The sequence below is a fragment of the Rhodamnia argentea genome, chromosome 11 (assembly GCF_020921035.1).
Source record: "Rhodamnia argentea isolate NSW1041297 chromosome 11, ASM2092103v1, whole genome shotgun sequence".
NCBI lineage: Eukaryota > Viridiplantae > Streptophyta > Magnoliopsida > Myrtales > Myrtaceae > Rhodamnia > Rhodamnia argentea.
This window is the reverse complement of record NC_063160.1, coordinates 19,137,943-19,162,220: the sequence shown is the minus strand read 5'-3', so window position 1 is coordinate 19,162,220 and position 24,278 is coordinate 19,137,943. Positions and strand designations below refer to the sequence as shown.

At 41.6% G+C, this 24,278-nt stretch overlaps 3 protein-coding genes and 1 non-coding gene across 5 annotated transcripts; all 4 read right to left on the bottom strand.

Moving 5' to 3' along the window:
* Positions 1–2,039: 2,039 nt before the first annotated feature.
* LOC115735777 (proline iminopeptidase) lies at positions 2,040–7,842 on the bottom strand. The gene is given in 11 exon segments (XM_030667171.2): positions 2,040–2,291; positions 3,390–3,464; positions 3,629–3,742; positions 4,202–4,303; positions 4,905–5,002; positions 5,528–5,621; positions 5,709–5,771; positions 6,654–6,764; positions 6,848–6,946; positions 7,147–7,349; positions 7,650–7,842. Coding segments are annotated over 11 exon segments (1,242 nt in total). The 5' UTR covers positions 7,837–7,842; the 3' UTR covers positions 2,040–2,195.
* Positions 7,843–8,351: 509 nt separating this feature from the next.
* Positions 8,352–10,862, bottom strand: LOC115736005. The gene is made up of 3 exons (XM_030667510.2): positions 10,581–10,862; positions 9,870–10,217; positions 8,352–9,354 (listed from the first exon to the last, which is right to left on the bottom strand). The coding sequence occupies exons 1-3, from the start codon at positions 10,698–10,700 to the stop codon at positions 8,533–8,535; spliced, it is 1,290 nt and encodes a 429-aa protein (XP_030523370.1). The 5' UTR covers positions 10,701–10,862; the 3' UTR covers positions 8,352–8,532.
* A 331-nt stretch (positions 10,863–11,193) lies between these two features.
* Positions 11,194–11,267, bottom strand: TRNAV-AAC. The gene has a single exon. It is a non-coding gene; the product is annotated as a tRNA-Val (tRNA).
* A 1,689-nt stretch (positions 11,268–12,956) lies between these two features.
* Positions 12,957–16,289, bottom strand: LOC115736006 (transcription factor bHLH18-like). 2 transcript variants are annotated; one of them, XM_030667511.2, is made up of 5 exons: positions 15,343–16,289; positions 15,042–15,119; positions 14,282–14,824; positions 13,694–14,068; positions 12,957–13,518 (listed from the first exon to the last, which is right to left on the bottom strand). In XM_030667511.2, the coding sequence occupies exons 1-5, from the start codon at positions 15,472–15,474 to the stop codon at positions 13,444–13,446; spliced, it is 1,203 nt and encodes a 400-aa protein (XP_030523371.1). In that variant the 5' UTR covers positions 15,475–16,289; the 3' UTR covers positions 12,957–13,443. The 2 variants fall into 2 exon arrangements, with proteins under 2 accessions (XP_030523371.1, XP_048129045.1); XM_048273088.1 differs by having other exon boundaries at positions 15,366–16,282.
* Between the last annotated feature and the right edge of the window lie 7,989 nt (positions 16,290–24,278).

Sequence of the window (24,278 nt, the reverse complement as noted above, 5' to 3'; positions counted from 1 at the left end):
GATCCCTTAACTACTTATTTATCAAACAATGAAGATCAAACAACATGATCATAGTGTCCAATTATTAATTCAGGAGCTCTCATCACTTGCAGGCGAAAAAAAAAAAAACCACTCCTAAATAAGGAGTGAATTTTTTTGCGATCTTAACTAATTAGAAAATTAATGATTGATAATAGTAATCCCTTGTTAATTTTTATCAGGCTTCATTTAATTGAATAATTCTTTTTAAATAAAATTAAATAGAAATTTATGAGCTCTTTACATATTACTTGCCTACTTGGGCAAAAAATCATATCCATTTGCGTAAACGACGAAAATACACAGAATTCTGACAAGTGGGCCAATTATCGAAGCCCATCTTACCCAGCTTTCTAAATGTGCTTAGATCGGAGAGTCTATTTGTCCTTGTCAAATTTGATTTTTTTTTCAAGGCAATTAGCTTCATATCGTGGTTAACAAGCAGCAAAATCATGACCATTGTCGCAAAGTAGAATCAACCTTTTACTTCTTGTTTAAACTAAGCAATGACATTGTGAACCTTATTGCTCAATCTTAGCGTGAAATGTCAGCTGCTATTCAACCAAGGCTAGCGCATAATGACTAATGCTCCCTTGTTTTGCTTACACGACGTAAGCCTAGTGAAGACGGGTAAGATAGCCTTTTGTCTGAACGAACATTCATCAATGACCTGAATGCGAAAATCGAAAAATCAGCACAACCATTTAAGTGCTAAATATCTGTCGGTATTGAGCGAGGGCTTAGGGTGTTATGAACACAAATTTCCTGCTTTACGTGTTGTGATAGTTAGCGTTAAGTTAACCTTTAGTTCAAAAATTTCACTGAAAAGCTAAGCAAGGGTCTTGTGGTTGTAGTGGAACTCAGCTTGATGCGGCACAAACTCTACAACCTCTTCTGCACAGCTTGATGCATATATACACGAATTCTTGCCCAACCAACACCATATGACAACTTTCAGGCAATCTGCACTTGTCCCTTTTAGGAGCTAAGTATCAATTGTGCACACTCATCGCCAGTTGTGACGGGGAAAAAGTAAAAAAAAAAGTCTTAAATCTAATATAATTATGCCAATTCAATTTTAAAATTTTTGGTTGTGTCTTTTGCCAATTGAGTCAATCCGAACACTGGTTGCCTCACGTGGCAAGGACTATTTAATAATATTAAAATATTTTTTGAATTTTTAATTAATTTTATTTTCTCCTTCTTTGATTGGCCACTAGGTGAGGATTGCAAAACCCTTGCTAGCGGCTGGCGAGGTCATTGCTGTTGCGGGCAAGGTTGGGCTCCCCTAGACCATGGTTGCCGCGATTGAGGCCGCCTTGCCTAGATCCGGAGGAGGTCGGGCGAGGGTCACGACCTTGCCAATGGCCAACGAGAGCTTCGTGGCCCTCTCCCAGTGGCCAATGAGCTTCAACGACCCTAGCTGGCCACAGTGTGAAAAAAAAAAAAAAAGAAGGAAAAGAGAAGAAAAGAAAAAAAAATTATAAAAAACTTGGAAAAATATTAAAAAAAAATTTAAAATATTCACGTTAGCACGGACTGTGTCATATAAAACGTCCGATGTTTACGTCAATGATTTCCAATTAAAATATCAATTGCCAAATTAAAAAGGTTGAGTACTGAATAGTCACAAGTGCCGTAAATTTATGACTGTTTGGATATTTTTCCCGACAGGATAAACACGCAGAAAATCCTCAATAACATCAACAGAATCTAGCTTATTTAGCCATGAGTTCAAAATGCTATTTGCTGGCATAGTTCTGTTGCTCAAATGGCTGTGTGACTTCCAGCTGACTATGAGAAGTCACATTAACAAACTATTTGTGCAGCAAACACTGCACAAGCCTCGAAATGAGTATAGGTAGCAGTTAGGACACCCAACTGCTCATTTTCTAGCAAATTGTGAATATCCTCGACATTCCAAGTCAACTAGCATTTTGAAATATGCAAGTGCAAAATCAGGCTTTGGTGGGGCATTTGGCACATACCGAGAGCATAAAACGTCAAACGCTAGGAAACAGCTCAAAAGTCTACTAGCCATTGCACCAAACCATCTTCAATTTATTTGCAACCACCTTCCATTTATGGATGCATAAACGTGAAAATTGTCAACAGTGAGGTAGTTGGGAAAAATGCTTATACCCTGTCATGTGCATCTTACATCAAGTTGATAAACCTCAGTTCTTCACTATATTCTTGAGTTTCTCATTTGCAGCCACAAGCTCTGCAGCAATGCCAGGTTCATTAGCAGAATGTCCCGCATTTGGAATCACCTGGTGACAGTGCAGCAATTTACTAAACAGCAATAATAGATGAAGAGTTTCTATCATAAATCTCATGAATGCAGAATTGAAATCATGAAATCATAAGCAAGAATTCTTTGAAGTGGCCACCCACAGAACCTTACAAATGCATCAACATGACTCACTCCGAAGTAACTGGCCTCATTGTCCTGTAAGAAATTCATTTGTAAATTTGAACTCCGCGTCTTAAAAACCTACATCATGGGTCAACTGCCCATCCAAGCCATCCTAGGCCCAAAGTGCAACTGGGTGGCCCTCCGCAAGTTGTTTCCTTCTTGGACCATCTTGCCCATCCGATTAGTTTTTGCATAGAAAATTAATTAAGTTTTGATCATGGTCGGGCCTGGGCTGGGTTTTAGGGCCAGTACCAGACACAATCTGCTCATGCCTGGCCATTGATCAGATCTTGTTTTTTTAACCAAGGTTTTTCAAAAGGATTGGTAAGTTCATACAACTCATACTTTGCCACATCATGATTATAGCTTTGCCTGATCATATGGCACGAATAAACCCTATGCAAACAAGTTGAAAACAGGAAAAAAAACTCAATTAATCGACAGACAGTATGTCATGTACCTCTCCCTGCAACCTGTGCTGCAACACTACATGCACAAAGTCTAACCCTCTACTACTAACAAATTGTGTGCCTCAAGGAAATCGAACAGAAACAGGCATTCTTTCTTCTAAATGCAAGAATTAATACAGAAACTCAAAAACAACCAAGAAAAGCCAAAGTTATTACTCTTCACATTGAGCGCATAACTCTATGATAAAAAATGGAGATGTCGAAGTATGGTCCCCAGATTGTCAATATCAGTCTGCTGACAAAAGTAAGTCATGGTAGATTGTGCTGAAGGGCAGATACGCATAATGGCACTCTGCCAACAAAGTGCACTGTCTATAACTATAAGAAAAATGGACATCTTGACAAGTCATATAAATGAGCAAAAAGGACTTAAAGTAAAAGAGGAATGACAACGGGTAAGAAGACATGTGACTACTCAATCAAGACAATTGCAAAGAAGGTTAGTTTCTGTACACCTAATTAGCTTAAAACTTCCTGCTTACCCTAAAATCTGCCTCTGGCCATGCTTTATGAAGATCCCAAGCAGACATCATAGGACAGCAAACATCATATCTTCCCTGCAAGTATTTTGGGGTAAGACACTACCAGTTCTGTGTAAATAGCAGGTATTGTGCTTCAAGAGTTGAAGGACACAAAAGGTGTAAATCAATTAGTGATTTTTGTCCATGTGTTATTCACAGTTCAAGAAGTAAGCAGCATGAGAATGAAGTAATCTAATTACCTGCACAATTACCGTGTTGATGTGCCTTATCTTATCAACATTATCCAGCAGGAATGAATCGGAAGGAAAGAACCCCTTATTGACAAAATAATGGTTCTCAATCCTTGCAAATGCCTGGAGCAAAACCATTATAAGTCATGGCCACCGGTGAAGCTGGTCAACATATATCATCCTTATTTGGAGATTTCCCAATCCAAAAAATTACAGCATGACTTCCATAGAAACATGACACTACAAGGAGTTTCATAGCCATAAAATAATCTACAAGGACCATGTCACACATAGGCGTAGGAGATACCATGTGACTATATCCAATTTAGAACATTGTACAGCATCTACATATCATCTAAACTATATGCCAGCAAAAGACACTTTGGATTTTCAAGCACTCACAATACTTGGTGCAAATGGGAATTTATTCATTAGAAAAGCTCATCAAGACAATCAATATGCAATAATGCAGCATATAAGCAGCTTCAAACATTGTGGCCAAAAGAAGCAGCCTTGGACTTTAGAGACATGGTCTAAGCATGTCATGGGAGAAACCATGATTTTAATATCTCGTGGACTTACCAGTGAAAAATAATCATCATCCCCTCTCTTTATATTCTCCTCATTTGGAAGTAGATGTGCAGTCATCATTTCCCATTTCGTCCATGCTCTTGCTGCTGCATACTAAGTAGATAAGGGAGAAGTGAGAATATCATACGTGTATACCGGCATGTCCTAGTACTAAATGATCTAGTACAGTCAATTTTCTGTGGTAGAATAGGGACAGCACTTATTTCATTAACCATTCCCGTCATGGACAAGAAACAGATGGTAGCAAAGCCATGCAATTTTTCCATCTTGGACAAGAAACAGCTATCTGCTTAGTTATTTTTTCTGTTTTCCAGTAAAAATTACTCTGACATTCTCTCGTTATCAGTGACTTTTTCTTCCACTTATTGGCTAAAATATTTTTCAAATCAAATTGGTCAACTATGAAACAAATTCCTAATTTTCACAGCCTGAAATGAGAAAATGGGTTCGTGCAGTAGATATACAATAAGTTTATGGCTACTGCTACAGTCACGGAACAGAAAATAAATATTTTGGCATCAGACTGTTTCTAATCTACTTTTGGCACAGAATCTAAGGAGATGTTATTTGTTATGAGATGCGTAGGTAAGTTGACCTGATTTGTGTTCATTGAAAAAAACCCAGTACCCTATAAATGCATACATGTGGGACATAAGGGGAAAGGAGATATCATTATATTGTAAAACACCCTCACCTGTGTTTCCAAATCATCAGAATTCAATCGCTTACTATAGGCACTAAGGAAACACTGCCTCTCATCTGCCGGAATAAGATCTCTAAATGGTTCCCAGGCTGCATAGAAAAGACGGGGTGTTGTTTCATGTCAAACTAAGCAATAAAGACTGAAAATTTAAACTAAGTTGCACAGCTACATTCCACTGAGTGCTCTTTTATGCAGCATCACTAAAAAGCCTCTTGAACGTTCATAATATCAGAAAGACGACCTAAGATAATTTGCTATTCTTTGGTTTACTCCTCTATCGTTCATGCGTGCGTATACATATACACATAAAAATACACACACACATATGTACACATGTAATCATCCATATCTAGTAAATTCTGCCAATCTGAAATTTGACGAGACTGACAACACCTTGCTAACTTAATGAACCTATTTTCTCACTGAAATTCCAGGGAAGATAAATGTGCCATGATCATATCATGGCAGACTGCATTCACAGCTTACTGCTTAAACAATTACCATTTGCCCAGTAGAACCTAAAGGTAACTACTATTTTAAAACCAAAGTTCACTTCTGCAGGACACAAAAGTAAAGTCATCAATAGTGGCATGAAACAAGTTTCCCTGACATACCATCTGGGTATATGGCAGATGCACCACCTTCGTAAAACCAATCAATCTCTTTCTTCCGCAACAGAAAGATACCCCTAAGTACCTATGCCGTAACCTTCAAGTAACACAAAGATCAGGGCAATAAGAAGAAATCGCCTGGGAGTGTAATCTTGACAGAATAAACGCACTGCAAAGGAAAAACCTTCTCAGGGTGTGATTGGCTGTATGCGAGGGCAAGAGTACTTCCCCATGACCCACCAAATACCTGTTAGCATGCACAAACAAATTAAGCTTAGACATGCTAGTATTAATGCAGCTAGCGTCCTATATTTTCCAAGAATGTAAGAGTTTAGACCCATGAACCAAAAAAATACTCGTGTACTTTCAAAGTGACAGTTTATATTGGGGTAAAAGCCACCAAAGGCCCTATACTATGTCCAATGTGATACATTTAGCCCAAACTTCTTTTGGCGACACAACAAACTCCAAATTTGTACCCTTGTGACACATTTACGCCAAACTTGTACTAGTGTGACGAATTTCTCCCAAAGTTTTTCTTGTGAGATCAAAAACCCTGAACTTGTATCCGTGTGACACATTTACCTTAAAATTTGGGATAAATGTGTCACATGCCTACAAGTTTGGAGTTTTTGGTGTCACAAAAAATTATTTTGGGGTAGATGTGTCAAACAAGTTAAAGCTTTGGGTTTTTGGTGTCACACCAAAAAAAAAAAAGAAAAAAAAAAGCTTGGAGCAAATGTGTCACACAGGTACAAGTTTGGGGTTTTTGGTATTACCAGAAAAAGTCCTGGGTAAATATGCCATAGTGGGCATAGTTCGGGATTTTTGGTGGCTTTTTCCCTTTATATTTTAAAAGGTGTTAATCTTGTTGATTTTAGCCATACATAAGATAAGAGAATTATGCTTTCTGCCAAGTGCTTTGAAAAGAATTAGTACACAATTAAGTTAACGGCACTATATTCTGAATCATTTCCAAAAACTTTCAGGTAAATTGATGCACCATCTCAAGGCTATTACTCTGAGGTCCGTTCATTTTAGACTTCATGATAGTGGAAATCCTGATCCCCTGTTCACATCGCCAAACTGCAATCATACTTTAAGACGGTGTTTAAACATGAAATTTTACCTGCCATTCTGGAATTTCTAAGTGTTCCCTCAGCCTTTCAATGTCTGCAATAAGCTCCCATGTGGTGTTATCTTCCAAGCAAGCATGGGGTGTACTTTTTCCCGCACCTCTCTGGGGAAAGGAGATATTTCTCGGTGAAAGACAATTTGATGGGGGATACAACATATATTTGCGCAATCATCTAAAGAGGTTACCTGGTCAAAAAGTATTATCCGATAAAATTCAGGGTCGAAGAACCTACGATTGCTGGGGGAAGTGCCCCCTCCTGGACCTCCATGGAGAAAAACAACTGGCTGCAAGATATTTCAGCAAGGAAAGAGAACAGGAGTAAGGCAAGCAAATATAGATAGCAACCCTCCTCGATGTAGTACTAAATATGTAAAATTTAACCATTAGCATCAAGTTAAAAGAAAAAATTCATGAAATTAAATCCATGAAAACTAGAGAAATGGACAATCGTATAACCCGTCAGCAGCAGATAGTGGATACTCACATATCCACTGGGATTTCCTGATTGCTCCCAATAGATGGTGTGAAGATCGGAAACCTTTAAGAAACCCGTGCTATACGGCTCTAGAGGAGGATAAAGCTCCCGGTTCACCTCAGGCAATTGGTTCGGTAATTCCATGGGTTCGCTCGAAAGGGTCTCAGCAGCGAAGCTCGAATTCTGAACGCGTAGACTGAAGCTCCTTCTTCCTGGACAATTCAAACACAGTCGCGACCTCACGAGGCGCAAATGAACGACGGAGAAGAAACTGACCGACTGTAATTGGGAGCAGCACACTCCACTGACACCGCAAGACTTATATAGACACAAAGGGCCAACGAAACCGAAACGATCCACACCATTAAGATCAAACAGAGGTATTAGCTTCGTTTATCAGCAACATTTGTGGCGTAAAGCATTGATAGAATCAAGTCAAATCACCCCAACAAGCTACATTCCACAGAGAGAGAGAGAGAGAGAGAGAGAGAGAGAGAGAGAGAGAGAGAAACCTGAGAGGACGAGATTGTGACTGGTACTGATTGAAAAGGGGAGAGAGAGGAGTCGAAGGCAGCGAAGTCGATTGGAGACGGAGAGATTCGGAGTCCGAAATGGAAGGCCAGACGAGTTCATGGTTTTTACTGCAATTCTTCCGCATTTTGTTCGCCTAGGTTGCGTCGCAACTTTATCATTTCGCATGTCCAATCAGCGCCTCTCTTCCCTTCCTTGTCAATTATAAGTTCCCGACCGTCAAAATGCGCCTCCTTTAAAATAAAAAAAAAAATTAACAACTCGACCAAACAAAAAAATGTTATTTGTTTTTTTTGGCCGGACGAAAATCCATTATTTCGTAATTGGGTTCGAATTTTTTATTCAATTTGATCCTTTTTTTGTCACATCCAATTCCAGATGAATCTTATCTATGCACATTTTTAAAGGAGTAGCTATCCCTAATTACCATTTTAAGTTCAATTTCAAGATTAGACTAATCAAGAAAATTTAATTCCTATTTAACCTTTTGGATAGGAGGGGACACGATCTTTCAGATTGTGAAAGTAAAACTAATGTATAACCGTGTACGTTTACATTCGCTTATTCAAGGTAAAGAAGTTAAATCGGTCATGCCGAAAACGTGCGGAGATGGTGCAACGAGAAAAATGAAACAGCAGCATCTTGACGGATGCTAATCATACCGTGAAATTTTTAGCACATCGTAGACAGGAAGATTTATCTGTGAGTAATAGTTAAAGCTTCGTTCATCCATGTCTTTACAGTGTATGAAGTTCTTTAACCGTTTAATCTCACGCTGCCGACAAGGGGGGCGAAAGGGGGAAAACTTTACAGTTGATCTTCTTCAAGCACCTTGATGAAAAAAATATCTCAGGCCTGACTAATTTATAATGTGAAGGGGCTGGAAGGAGGATGGACGATGGGCATTGTTGACATGGTCATGTTGTTCGTGAGCACGCTTGGAGCTACCGTGTCCTCCACCATGACAGGATTGATCTGCATCACCCTCTCCGGCACGATCTTCTCGCCGTCGACTTTGGCCAACACCTCAAAGTGCATGCTCACTGACTCGGGCTTTGTCCTCCACTCAGGGAAACCTTCCAGTTCACCGTCACCTGCCTTCAATTTCCTCTCTACTCCGAATCCAATCTTCAGAAATGTCTGAGCAGATACATCCGCCTTCAGTAGCCTGAAGGAACCTTCCTCATTAGCCTTAGGACCCAGAACAGAAGATAGCAGCGCCTCAAAGCCTCGTAGATTAGAGTTAGAACCATTCACTGAGGTAACTGGCCACATGGTGGCGAAATGTTTTGGGGTTAGCAGGGTCATAGCATCTTCTGAAGGTTCAATGTCATCGACACGTTCAATAGCTTTGCTTCTTGATGGCGAGGACAGTTCCACAAGGCCAGGTGCAAGACGCTTGAGCTTGAGCCGGTTGCTCGAAGAGGTGGAGGATGATGATGGTGAGGCAAGGGAGGTTGGGCCAACTATGCGGAGGGAAAGGAGTGCTTCATCTTGAGTACGCGATGCTTGACGCAGCTGTTCAGCAAGAGCAAGAAGTCCAGAGGCAAATTCATCGCCGGTCCTATTTAAAGGAAGCGGCAGCTCTACAGGTTGACGAAGGCTCACTGATCTGGCACCCTTGACAGTGACCACGGCACCCTCTGCTAAGATTACTTTCTTCAGGACACCAGCATCCACATCATGCTGCATAGAACACCAGGACAAAAATGATAACTGGCAACAGATCGACTTTCAGCAATGACAATCATCCATCTTAGCTCCATTCTCAAAAACAACAGACAAACAGTGCTTTGCCGCAATGCATAATGTCGAAACAAGAGAAACTTCAAGGGTCGAAATGATCAATTTTCAAATCAAGAGTTCAATTTGTGGATGTATCTTTGAAAGAAAGGGCATTGTTATTGCATGATCACAGCACTTCACCAAAGAATATCTCAACAGCTGAAAGAAATCATTTTTTAAGTTCCGCATGTTGCAGTCAGCTCACTTTAAACCTACAACACTGCCAAAGGACTATGCATTAACACCGTCTCAAATAACTCTATAATTCGCACCATCAATTGCCGAATCAACTACAAATGAATTTTCTACATCCATCATCCATGTCGCTTCACCGGATTGACCTTACCAAAAACTATGGAAAAATGCAGCATTGCAAAGCAGGATTAATAAGGGCATATTAACAAATGATCACTTACTGGCAACGAGATCCGCATGTCCTTTGCATCCTGAATCCACAGTTCCATTGGGCCGGCCAGCTGAAATGGAGCCAGCACAGGCAGGGCACTATCCAACTTCCTCTTCTCAATCAACGCGTTCTCGTCACTAGCTCCAACCGCATCCTCAACCCGGAATATGGGCAAATCCACATACTCCCACCGGTTCACATCCTCCAAGAGCTTCAACGGAAGCACCTTGTCGTCAATCTCTACGTCGAACTCATAGGCCACGGCGTGGCCCACGAGCGCGTCCCTAATGTCGAACCCGGACACCTTGAAATCATCTGCTTGGAATCCCAGCCCTTTAACAATTGCTTCCTTCAAATCCTACAAGGCCACACACATCACGTCAACATTTTCCAATCCGATAACGAAATCCCACCATATATTTCAACAAAGATCAAATCCCCCGAGTCCCTCAGCAATCGCCCGCTTCAAATCGCACAAGAGAATGCCACAATCAGAAATCATTCTACACAACCCCCAATCTTCCAAATCAATATCGCAGTTAATAAAACGAGCTAAGAGAACAACTAACTCGACCTCGGTCAAGCTGAAAACAATCTATCAAGGAACATTAATTTCGCGAAATCAAAGAAAACTCCAGCAAATATCGTCTCGCCATCCGAACCCCGCTAAAATCAGCTCGAGAGGAACCAGATCAAGAGAATCGGACAAGGTAGCACTCACGGATATGGCCTTGGGGTAGGCAGATTGAACACCAGGCGATGTGGTCAGGGCCATCGAGAGCGGCTGAATCGTCGAAAGCACCAGAAACAGGGGGCAAAGCAGAATCGCTTTGAAAGCCATTGGAACAAAGGGCAAGCAAGGCGACAGAATCAAAGCTTGACGGAGAGAGAAAGAGAGAGTTTTTATCTTGCCGGTGATCTCAGAATCGGATTGGAATTAGGATTCAGGAACGAGGAGGGAGATCTCCGAAGCCGCGATGGTTTTTTCTAACTCCGGTTTGATCCCAGCGGCTCCAATTTCCCGATATTTACATGGGGGAGGATGGTTCTGGACACGCGGCGGAGGATCACGCGGAAGGCGATGACGTGGAGCGCGCGCACCAATGAGAGAAGAGGAAGTGATGCGACAGAGCGCACGTGATTGGTCGGCTAACGCGAATGGCGAGGGCGGCGACGTGGCAGCAATTTCCGGAGATTTTGTGGCTTTGGGTTCTAATGGGCCCGCAACTTTCGCCGCTGAATGGGCCGGACGGGGCCCACTCGTCTGCATCAGACCGTATGAGGGGAACGACGTCGTCTTGAGCACAAAAACGTGAAAATGCCAAAAGGAGTGATGGCGTCGCCCGGACTCGAACCGGAGACCTTCAGTGTGTTAGACTGACGTGATAACCAACTACACCACGACACCTTTCCTGTCGACGTATTATCTTTATATTATATAAAACTTCTATATGCCTTATTTCATCGCTTATTTCGGATGCCCAATGAGAGTACTCTGTACTTCACCGCATATCGCGAGCTTGGATTACTCGGTCAAGAAACCACACCTCGCTTAGTTGAAAGATCATTCGGCATTTTGGAGAAGAATCAGTGGAGCTCTTGATATTTTTGTCAACGCAGTGAGAGCAATTGAGCTGGACATTTGACTCTCAAACTCGGTGGAATGAAGTTGAAAGCAAGCAATTCAGAGAGGAGACTTTTATATTGCAGCAACCAATCTTGTAATGCCGCGTTGACAGCACCAAAAGAATGGTGCTATGACGAAGCGGATGAATGATCTGTAGCTTTGAAGTTTATGTTGGGTCTGATTAGTCCAGGAAGTTGTGCACTCCATGAAGAAAGCAACTTTAATTAATCAATGAGGGAGATATCAAGATCCACAATCTTTGGTGGGGACAGCTCTAATGACAGATGATCGCATTAAGTTTATTGTTTTAGTTCATGGTTTGATTGTATTCTGTAGAGCTCAACTCTTATATTCTAGTATCAGACTCTATTGTATTGGGGCTGTCATTTTCTGCAAGTCAATGTTCAACTACCAAATCACTAAACTAATTGAGGGAAGCACTGGCTATAATCCTACACCCCACCTAATTGACATCAACCTTCAGGGAAAAGTGTCAAAAAAGTCCTAAACCTATTGTGTTAGTGCCAATTCAGTCATAAATCTTTTTTTTGTGCCAATTAAGTCCTAAACCTTTTGCATTTGTGCTAATTTAGTCATAAACATTTTATTAGTGCTAATTTAGTCATAAACCTTATGTATTGTTACCAATTCAGTCATAAATCTTTTATATTTATATTAATTGAGTTAATCCGGTCAATTTTGAGCGAAAATTGCTGACGTGGATATCGATTGTCCTATATGGCACGGCTAGCGCCGATTTGGACATTTTTTAATATTATTATTTTTTAAGCATTTTTTTTTTCAAAATTATTTATAAAAATTATTTAAAATATAAAAAAATATTTTAAAAAAATTCTACTTTAGCGCCAACCGTGCCACGTAAGATAATTGACATTCATGCCGGTGATTTCTAATCAAAATTGGCCGAAATTGACTCAATTAGCATAAATGTAAAATTTTTAGGACTAGATTGGTACTATTGTAAAAGGTTTAGGATTGAATTGATACTAATAAAAGTTTAGGACTTAATTGACATCAATACAAAAAGTTTAGGATTGAATTTGTACTGATGCAATAAGTTTAGGATTTTTTTTTTCACACTTTTCCCTCAATCTCCATACTGAACTAAGTTTGACTACAGAGTTATCACAGCATTTGTGTCATAAGCAACTGCAGAAAGTTATACAGTAAATCCTCTTTCCGTCCTAAGCGAAAGCGACTAGACATCCCCTGTTAATTCGACACGAGCCCAAACCTTTTGCTTTCACTTTGATACAGTAAGCCGTGGTCTCTTGCCGTACCGCATTGTCGAAATTATATGCTAAAAAAACTTCAAAGATTGTCGACGTTGCTTTCAATTTACCCCACAATCAAGGGACCTTCAGGAAGATGCGGTGCATGGTAGGAGAACTGACTGGACAACTCCTGTTGGCAAAGACTTTCATATGCAGCAGAGCAGACGATACCACGGAAATACAACCAAGGCATCTGCTTTATTTTCACTACCTTGAAGCAAACTATTACAAGGCAAAGAGGCTCATCAACATTGAAAGATGCCTCTAAGACACTGACGGAACCAAGTACAGAAACAAAAGGCCACGAGCTCCCCACACCTAAAAAACCAGTCTCTTCAGAGAGAAACAACAGTTTGGTTGAACTATCAACCTCCCACTTAAAAACCTTAAAGAGCCATGAGAAAGAACAATCTTGAACAGGATGGCCATGAACGTGATCAACAGATTGACCACGCAAAAATCAGATGGAGGACCCTCCTGCAAAATGAATCTCACGGCAAACAATACGCTGATGGTAAATGGTCTTGGAGCACAGAGCATCACAGGCCTTGTAAACAGATTAATATAGACGATATCGAAATTGTTTGAATGGATTCTTCCTTGTCCTCAAAGCTAATGGCGGTTATTCTGTATATGAACAGAAGCAAGGAGTTATTTTTCCGTCACATGAATGACTTGAAAGCTGTGCGCAGATTTTTTACGAGATCCTTCATTGGCATGCAGAATTCAGGATCCATCTGCAATAGTTACAGGAGATGATGGAATATGTTGCATCAGTGACTTGCTTAATTCATGGACAAAAGAAGGAATATCTGATTCATTTGATGCGCTAAAGATAATTGCAGAATATTCTTCCCAAATAGACACTCATTTCCCATTACGAAGTACAGCTAACGGAAGGAGAGTAGCTACCTGAGCAAGAATGGTAATATCAACAGCAGATGTCCCAAAAGTCATGAAACTGCTATTAATGATGATCAAATGGAGTTTCTCAACTTCTCCAAGTATCTTTTCCAGAACTCCCTTACTTTTCTCACAGTGAACTTTTATGAGGACATCGGTGTCGCAGATTCTTGCTTCAACTTCTGGTAGCAGCTCATCACAAGGGCCACTAGAGAAATTCTCGTCTGTAGAAGAATTCATGCCATCATCAAATACCTGAGATTTTTTCACAAAGACTACTGACTCCATGCTTCTCTTTCGAGTCTGCTCCTCAAGTATCTTGACTCTTTCTTGGAGTTGCTTCAAGTACTTAATTGTGTCACCAAGAATGGAAGCCTTGTCCGTCTGTTAATGACAGGGCCAAGCAGGTTAAACATGAGATGCTATCATTGAAGAGGGAGGAGGACAAGCAAAACACATATAAACCAAAACACCAACTGTCCAACCGCTCCATTAATTTTAACGTGTATTGCCCAGAAAAATTCCACTAAAGATACTTTCCATATGATAATATTGGATTATGTCTAGGAAAAGGCATTACAAGAAAAAATTCCCGACCTTCTTGAGTCCAGGGACAAGGGCAGATAAGGCGATAAACCGTTGACTGAGCTTTTCTCGCCGTTTTCTCTCTGCCATGATGTGATCTTGCGTCTGAGATAGCCTATTATTTGTACTTACCCTTTTACCCCCATTACAAGCCTTGAGTACATAATTCTGGTTCCCAAATGAACCCTGAGGAAAAAGCATATCAGCAGAGACGTTTCCAGTGCCCTTTGAACCGATTGCCTCCTCTTTAGGTTTCACAACACTACTTTGATTTGTGAAGTTGGAAGCAACGAAAGAAAGAACATTGGAGGGAGCAAAATATTGAGGAGTTGACACAGGATCAACTCTGCATGAATTCCAGCTATTTGTTTTGAGCTGTTTTACTGGCCTGTTGATCACGGAGTTAGAAGCATCCACCGAAGCTTTGTAATTGATGTTAGATTGAGGGGAAAAGCCTTGCATATGTTCACCGAGTGCAGCTGCCAGCGGAAGTGTGTTAAGCTCATCAAATGAATGCATTTGCCAAGGATTGATGAAGCCGGAATCCTCCATTCCCTGTGCAATCAACGTGGAATTTATCTTGTTTGCATACATATTACGTGGATTGCAGTCATCACAAATACAGGAGTTGCACATTCATATCTCATCTATCTCAAATCTAACCTAAGTTCAACTTGTCCTGGTTGAATATATAGCCAGATTTTTCCAGTACTTTGAAGGGACCCTCATGATGATAAATAGTTGTATAAGAGAAGATCAACAAAAAACTTACCATATCCGGGAGTCCTCTCATGGTAGTTATTTCCATTGATGAAGCTTCTTTCAGATTGAAAGAGCAAGTTGGAGAACCCTACGGTCAATTAAGCGAACATGTCACTCAATCTTGAGGACGTAAATATTGGAGAAGATGCTGCATTCAAACTTGTGCGTCTCCCGAAAAGCATGCCAATCATATAAATGTGGACAAGCTATTGAACTTACGCGAAAGCGGAAGAGTAATCAACTTAATTGGCTAAACAATCAAGAAATCAGCTAAGTAGCAGAACTCTAAGAGTATGACTAGAAGTCCTCACCCTTAGATGGCGACCAAAGTTACCCCTTTCGCTCCTCCCTCTGAAGAAGAAGACCTTGTGCTTGTTCAATCTTATAGCTCTTGCCCAACGCAATTTCCCCCACATATGCTGATGTGAAAACGCCGCCTCCATTTGACATCGATGCTTCTCATAGTTTAATCAAGAAAACCCATATTCTATACTAGTGGGTCGCTTTTGCTGACAATGTTACTTTCATGGGCAAGTCACTTTTGTTGCTTAGCGAGACCTTTTTTTTTTTTAAGCATAACCATCACCGGCCCCAGCAAAAGTTAAGGAGATTTTATCCACCAACCAGCCGTTGAAATCTCGTTCAAGCTCTAAAATTTTCACAAACAGGTAGCACAATAACGTGGTCCCGCCGGGGATCACCCACAAGGCCACCTTACACATGCGTTCAAAAGCTAACAAGAAACTAGGGAAGCTACATAGGGAGCCAGCCAACCCAACCCGCGACATAATTGGAGCGTCCAGTCTTATACAGGCCAATCATCGAACAGTTTGTGGTCATGTGAACAAAGGCAGACCCCATAATCACAAAAAGGTTCCCTTTTTAATTTTCTTCACCTCCCTCCATCCAATGAAACAACGACGTGTCCCCAGACAGCTCTTGGGTTTTTCTAGAACCTTGATGTCACCCATGGCCGTACGGCCAATCAAGAAATTCTTGGGTCGGCAATGGCCTGTCCCCCACTCGGAAAAATAACATCTTTCCCTCTTCACATTGCTGACCAGGGCTAAGAAACAGTTGGCAATAGCGATCGGAGGGTCAAGAGACGGGACAATTACTGAAGCTGGAAGAGCCTTTCGTTCTTTTATCTCTATCAGGTCCAAGCTTCCCAGGTTGTGTAATATGATGGTCAAGCTTTCTTGAGATCGGGACGATGTGCTTTAATCTATCCATCGTCAAGGATCCTCGAGTATAATTCACTACATCAAAAAACTACGGCAGATCTCACTGTAGGTCCAAGCTCAAACTTCAATTATTGCGGGGGTGTCCTTGTCACGGACTGAAAGTACTCGTTCTGGTTCCTTCAGTTTTTTCACTGAATGTGGTTTTGCACGAAGAAGCGGACGACGACCAATCAAAGGCTGGGCACTCCAATTACTTCGGGACGAATCACGAACGGTAATTCCGAGATGGATCATGCTGGCAAGATTTGTAAGTAAGAAAGATTGTAATTTTGAAAATGTAATCACCAATGTCATTACATGTGGCCGAGACCCGATTCGACGAGATCAGTCGTCCCAAATCCGTCCTGTTTATATTCGTGAAACAGGTGGTTTTCATTTTTGCTGCTTCTCAAAACCGCTGATTAGCTTGCGATGACAAAGCCCAGAACAGAGAACACCACTGGCCACAGACAGTCAGATCAAGGATTTTCCGGTTCCAGCCAATTTGCGGATGGGGGGGAAAACTACACCTCAGGACCGGCTTAAGTACATCTCAAGTACCACAATTTATGTACGGCGCTCATTTTAGTGCCAAAACTTTCAAATCGATCACTTTACTATTAATTTTTTTAAAAATCGCTCACTTCAGTGCTAATTTCGAAAAAAATCGTGCACTTCAGTGCCAATCCGGGCAAATGAATTACGTGGATTTTACAATTTATTTTATTATCTTATGTGGCAAATTTTTACAAGCATCCGCCACGGTGGAAATGTGACGTGGTTTGTGCAAGGGCAGAAATGAAAAAACAACATTTGTGTATTTGTGTCATGATACACAAACGACGTCGCTCGATCTCTCTTACTCTTGATTGGTTGTCTCTCTCTTGCGAAGGAGTGGCCGTCTCGTGCGAAGATGGAAATCCGGTCGCTCGGTCGCTCGTGGAGTCACCGCCGTCGCTTGCTCGTCATCGTTAGTGTAACGCCCCCGTAAATAGTTCTAAATAAACAGAAATTGGATGATATGGATTGGAAAGCTGATTTATACTAATGGAAGCAGCGGATGATCTTGGTTTAATCGCCAAAAGGATTAACGGGCCCAAGAAGCGGGCGGTGACCGAGAGACCAATTTTGGAATCTAGCCCGACGTTAAGTTTTAATCCAATTGAAATTTTGGGCGATGCACATTATGAGAATCTCAGCTTTTTTAAGCTCGGCCACGTGAGAGGCCATTTGGAATATTGGCCTAATTAAAACACGGGGCCAGCAGCAATTGTGCAAATTCTCAAGCCGCATGACTTAATCCGCCAGTCCACCAGCCTTCTTTTCCCGGCAGCGAGATGCGCCCAAGGAGGCCCGAAGCCCCCACAATCTCTTTAAATGGAATCGATCTGTTTTGAGGATGATTTCCGGCCCGTATTTTCAACAAGAAAAAGTGGAACCAGACCTATTTGGATCTTTTCTCTGCTGCACTTCGTCTCCTTTGCTCGACGAACACCACCACGACGTTTTGGCTTCCTCTTGGCAGGTTTTGTGCACCGCGACACTCCAATCCAACGACAACCGGCAAATAAGAACTTGGACACTCCACTAGCGTGAGGTGAGTCGTTCTCTCTAACTTGCTACCTAGTTCTTTGAATGCGGGACGAGGATGGGGACGGGGACGGTGAGTTGGTGCGTGGGTAGGTGCTGGCCGGTCTTGGTTCGGCGTAGCTGGTGGTTGGTAGCGAAACCCGAGCCTATGCATGTCATGTATGGGTCACGGACATAACGCTTTGGGTGTCCCATGGAAAAGTCATGGAGGTGTGTGTGTGGGCATGTGAAATTGTGGAACGGAGAAGGTGGTGCCGAGTTTGTTCTACTACGCTGTAGATTTTCGAACCACCGTGTTGAGCTTGGTAACTTTGGATTGCGCTTTTTGAGATTGAAACAGGTTGTTATTTGAAAGGGGGAAGAGGGGTGGAGAGTTTAGGGGCAGTGCACAATGTGTAGTACAAAGGAATTGCACTATTTGGTTCTACAAGTTTGTGTGAGTGTAGGGCTGAGGTGAGAGTGAAGGGACACAGCATTGATTGTGGACTAAGAGGGGCCGAGAGAGGTTAATGAGGAAACGAGGAACAGTGAAGTAAATCGGATTGGTACCCGAAAATCATGTTGGACCGTATGAACCGAAACGGAGGAAGGGCAACCGAGTAATGAAGGTTTAGGGCCCCGTGTTTTCCCAATGGAGTAGTAATTATAGTGGATAGTTTTGTGATGGTTTAGTTGTGGTATAGACTTTGCGACTTGCATACAGTTTATAACGTTCTACTTGACCAAATCAGTTAGTGTGACGTGTAGCATAACTCATGCATTATTGTGAAAAATGTGACATCATATTGTAATCTTGGGCCGAGTAAGGCTCGCGAATTAAGAGCTTCGTGCTCGAGTTAATCCCCATGGAGTGTATGAGAAGACCCTACTATATGATCTAGGTGGTCCCGTTGTGTGATTTGGACCGGTTTCTGAGGTGATACGAGACATTAATCGACATTTTTCAATTCTAATGGTTGAATGCGATCGGTAATGTTGGGCATGATGCATATACATATGGGGTCACGATTGCATTCATTGATAACCGAATTCATGAATTGCCATTGGCATTTTGCCTAGGTAAAGTACCAATGATAGTTTAGTTTAAATCTTGCTTTCTACCGCTTATACGGTTGCTTGACTCTCGTATTGATTGAATTAGTCGGTGTGTTAGGAATTTGACTTATTGAGTTTATCTCGCCTCGTCGTTGTTTTTTTTTTTTTTTAGGTAACCATGGCTAGTTTACCATCCATTTCGTATGGGGTACCACTTCAGATGCACTAGAGCCTAGCCCCGTTCACCGTCCCGTAGCCGCTTGGGCTAGATTTTGTCGGAGTTACGATCACGCTATGGATCCATGGGGGCTTGGATGTGGCGGATGTCCCTCACGGGTTCGTCATCATATACGGCCGCCTTGAGGATGGCCTATGATTCGTGGGCCATATACCGTTCGACTATGTGGTCAGAGGTGACTCACCCTAGGAGGCCTCGGTAGCTAGGGTGGAGTAGTCGAGTGATGTTTGTACGGTGCGAGCCAAGGTTGGAGATGGACAAGTCGATGGGTTTGTGAGGTGGGAGTTTTGTTGGGTACAATTGTTATGGCTGCTATCTTTTTTTTTTTTTTTTTGGTATATCGGGTAGGGCGACGGACTACTTTTTGATGCCTCCCAATGTGTCTCCCAGGTTGTACGTAAAACGAACTCGTCCTTGATAGGCCCTTAATAAATAAGTGTCGTGTTTTGATAATCCGACTGTGTTTTTTTTAATTAATTATTGTTATTCAACAGTGTACGTGGTAAGCCTGGGACGTCACTACAGCTACGCTTGGTCTCCGATCATCCGTCGCCCGCTCGCCGTCGTGAGGTATGTGTCTTTTGTCTCAATTTGAAAGTTAGACCTCGAGGTGAATTTAGGGCGAAATTAGGGTTAAGTTAGGGCTCTGAGGGAAAAATTAGGGTTTGGAGAGGAAAATTAGGGGTCATATGGTAAAATTAAAGCTCCAAGTTGATGCGTTGGAGACGTATATTTGTTTAATAACAGCCTCTGCCTTTGGTTTCTTGATAAAGGAATACACTGCGCCCCCATAAACAGAGGTCCCTTCGGTCCCTTTGGAAGTTAAATTCTTTGGATCCCTTTCGGTCCGCTTGGTTAATCACAACCTTCGATGCCTTTGCAGATTGAAAATATTTTTTATTTGATAGGAACTAATGAAGCTAATGTCGTAGGGACCTCAAATTCTTGAATCTAAAATACTATGCATTGGTTTTTCTGTTGCTTTGTTGATACTAGACGGCAAATAATGACTCTTTAATCAAAAGCAGGCCGGTGGGGACCTCCATGTGAATTTATTGATTGTGGTCCCAAAAGCTGATATATTTTTTTTACTTTTTTTTCCTTTGGTGTAGGCATGGACAAGAGTCCTATTGCTGTCATTATTTGTTATGGCGGGAATTTTGTGATTGGCACCAATGAGTGAGACTACGAAAGTGGAAATAAATGAACCATTTTCCTCGATATAAGGACATCGTCGTATATTTCTTTCGTGAGTGATATAGTGCACTTGTACGGCTGCAAAGTAGGTAAATTGCTTTATTGTGTTCCTAGGAAGGGTTTGAGGGATGGAATGAGACAGTTTTGGGATGAGAATGTGTTTAAGGATCCGATTTATCACTATCTTCATGGCAACGAAGTGAAAGTGTATGTCGATAGTGATAGCAATGATGAAGATGATGATGATGCTCAACATGAACACATACCCGAAACAGGAGAAGTAAGCCTTGATTTCACTTCTCATGGAGATGAAACTATTGTAGAAGAACATAAAGAGTGGGCAGGTAGGGAGGATTAGGGTAATAGGCGGGATTGTAAGAACAGGGAGGATAGTGAGGAAAGGGAGGACAGGGAGGGGGGGTAAGCCATATAGTTCATGAGGCAATCACTAGATTAGATTGGGATATTGCATAATCCAAGGATGATGACGATGATGATGATGAGCTTGCACGGTCAAGGCAAAATCGCAAGGACTTTGCGAGGAAAAAAGGTACAAGATTTGGAGAAGTAGAGGGGGTTGGACCAGCAAATAGGGAAGAACCTACACCTGTTACACCTACTGGTAACGATGACAAAATTGGGAGTGACCATTGGATTGGTACTTCCAATGATGAGCTTCAAGAAGAATAAGTAGCCGCACCCGTGGGTAGAATGAAAAGTAAGTACCGTTCCTATGATCCAACCGTAACATGTCCTATTTTATGTGTTGGCATGAAATTTGAGGATGCGAAATAGTTTAAGGATGCTATTGTGAAGAACTCTACTACAGAGTAGAGGATTATTGAGTTTCTTAGAAATACGAAAGAGTTTGTGATAGCTAGGTGTCCATAATGTAATTGTGCATGGAAGATCTATGCCTCACCGAGTAAGAGGAGCGAATCATTCCAAATTAGATCATTCCAAGAGGAATATACATGTTCAATTGTTTTTTATAACAAAAGGGTTACAAGTAAGTGGTTGTCGAAGCGCTTCTTCAACACAATCAGGGCGATGCCCGAGATTAGGAGTCCTCACTTAAAGCAACTGGTCAAAGATCGTGTATGGATTAACATGTCAGAGAATTAGTGCAAGAGAGCCAAGTATAAGGTCATGAGAACACTCTTGGGTCAAGACAAGCAAGAATATACCTAGGTTCGGGATTATGCTTACAAATGTAGCCTTCAAAACCCACAAAGTAGAGTGTATGCGGAGGTTGTGGAGAAGCCATTACCCGATGAAGTGACCATGTTTGATAGGTTTTATGTGTGCTTTGATGCATGCAAGCGATGATTTTTATCAGGTTGTAGAAAAGTTGTAGGATTGAATGGGTGCTTTCTAAAGGGTTTATACAATGGTGAATTGTTGTCCGCAATTGGTCGAGATGCGAATAACCAAATGTTTCCAATAGCTTAGGTTGTTGTGAGGATAGAAAATAAGAATACTTGATCCTGGTTCTTGAAAAATATGATGGCCGACATGGAGATAACCGATGGGACATGTTGGGCTTTCATGAGCGATCAACAGAAGGTAATGTCATTGTCAATTGATTCTTTTCTAATGTTCATTGCATTATGTTGTGTTTTTCCTTTTCTTACAATTGTTTCTTGGTTTAATATTGTAAGGGCTTGTTCCTGCATTGGCTGACTTGATGCCATATGCCGAGCATAGGATGTGTGCGAGGCACGTATATGCAAACCGGTCAAATAAGTACAAAGGGGATAAGTGGTAGAAGCAATTCTGACAAATTACAAAAAGCACTAACACGACCGACTTTAGGATAGCCAAATAGGGCTTGCTTGAGTTAAACAAGGATGGTTTTGAAACATTGTTCCAAACTGAAGCGAAGCATTGGTGTAGGGCCTTCTTCAAATAAGAATTCAAGTGCGATATCATTAACACCAACCTTAGCGAAGCTTTCGATGACAAGATATTACCCGCTAGGTGCAAACCAATCATTGCGATGTCCGAGAATATACTACTTATGGTCATGACTAGGCTGCGCAATAAAAGAGATGACGTTGCGAAGTGGACTAAAGCATGTGGTCCTAGAATTACGAAGACATTAGATGAGAACTTGGTTAGTAATGGGTTTTGCTGTCCAATTTGGAATGGGGATGACGGATTTGAGATAAAAAAGAATGACGATATGCATGCCATTCATCTCTGGAGGTGGAAGTGTTCATATGGAACATGGCAACTAACTGGAATTCCTTGCGCACATGCCGTTTCTACCATCCAAACGAATCAAGAAAACCTAGAACATTACCTAGCTGATTGCTACAACAAGAGGTCATATCTTAATGTGTACAAATTCATGATGCAATCCATTAGAAGTAGTAAATTCTGGGAGCTAACAAATCATGATGCCACTACACTTTTGCCACTAAAGAAGCAACTAGGAAGGCCAAAGCGAAGATGAAGACCGTAAGAATGAGAGATTTCTAGGCAAAGGATGAGCAAGGCTGGTGCAAAGATGACGTGCTCGTCATGCCGTACGTTCGGGCACAATAAAAAAGATTGTCAAGTGAGGAAACAATATTAAAAACAATAGGTTACAGCAGATCCAACACAAGAACCAGCTGAAGGGGACATTGTGCAGCTACTTGAAGGGCCAACACAAGAGCACACCGAATCAACTATTCAACAATCGAGGAGAAAATATCTAGTAAGATGTACATTGTTTGTTTGTCATCTTTTATGGCCAATAGTCTAACCTCGTTTCGACACTTCGAGTGAGAAGAAGGCCAAGATCCGACCAAACCGCCTAATCGCTACCATCGCAAGAGCTAATAGAACTTGCAACAAGAGGGAATGCTATGCAGCCACCTTAAGACCCAATACAATTTGCTGTGCAGCCACCTCAAGGGCCAACAAAATGATAAATATGACAACCATCCGAAGTGCCAACAAGAGGGGATGCTGTGCAACCACATCAAGGGCTAACACAAGAGCACATTGAATCAACCGTTGAACAAGCGAGGAGAAAATATCCAAGAAGATGTACATTGTTTGTTTGTCTTACTTTATGGCCAGTAGTCTAGCCTCGTTTCCACACTTCAGATAAGAAGAAGGCCAAGAACTAAGTGAACCGCCCAAGCATCGCCACCTCCGTAGCCAATAGAAGCTGCTACACGCCTACCACTTCCCTAGCTAACAAGAGGGGCTCTTGGGAAGAGATTGAAGGAATATGGTTATGGCCTATTCATCGATGAACGTACTGGAATGACTATTCGACAAGTTTGTTTGGTAGGATTTGTCCATTTAATGATAGCAATTTCAAATTTTGTTGCCTATTTGCTTATGTTATTATGTTCTTGTAGCCTAGGAGAAACTCAGAAATGCTTATCTCCAAAGGTAGGCTAACCCAAGAGTCAACAAAGCGCCAAAGAAGAGTTTGCCAAAGAAGAAGACAACAAATGCAGCTCCCAAACAACCACCAAGGATGAAGGCAACAAGAGTTTCATCTTAACCAATGGCCAATAGGCCACTTGAAGAATCAGAACTTGCATATATTAGAAAGAGTGCTAGGATTATGAACTAAGTGAACAAGCCATCGAAAGGAAAAAGAGCTCGGGGTTGTAAATGTTTGACTGATTGGGAAGGAGGGGGGAGTGGAACCGTAGTTGCCAGTTAGTATTTATTTTTTGTTGGGAACTCGTATTGCCTGTGTGTTGTTGTTTTGATGCGAAGAACATGGTTGTCTATTCAACTTATGTAAATTGTGAGTTCAACGTCAACGGGGCTTCTTGTTTTTGAATTATGCTTTTGTTATTTACATTACTCCGGTGGTTGTTCTTATTATGTTGTTGGTCATTTATGGATGTTGTTGGCGGTTGGTTATACTTGCTGGATGTGGTGGGTGCATGAAGGCGGTTAGTACTTACTGGTGCAGATTTTGGTGTAGGTTTTGCTAGTGTAACATTTG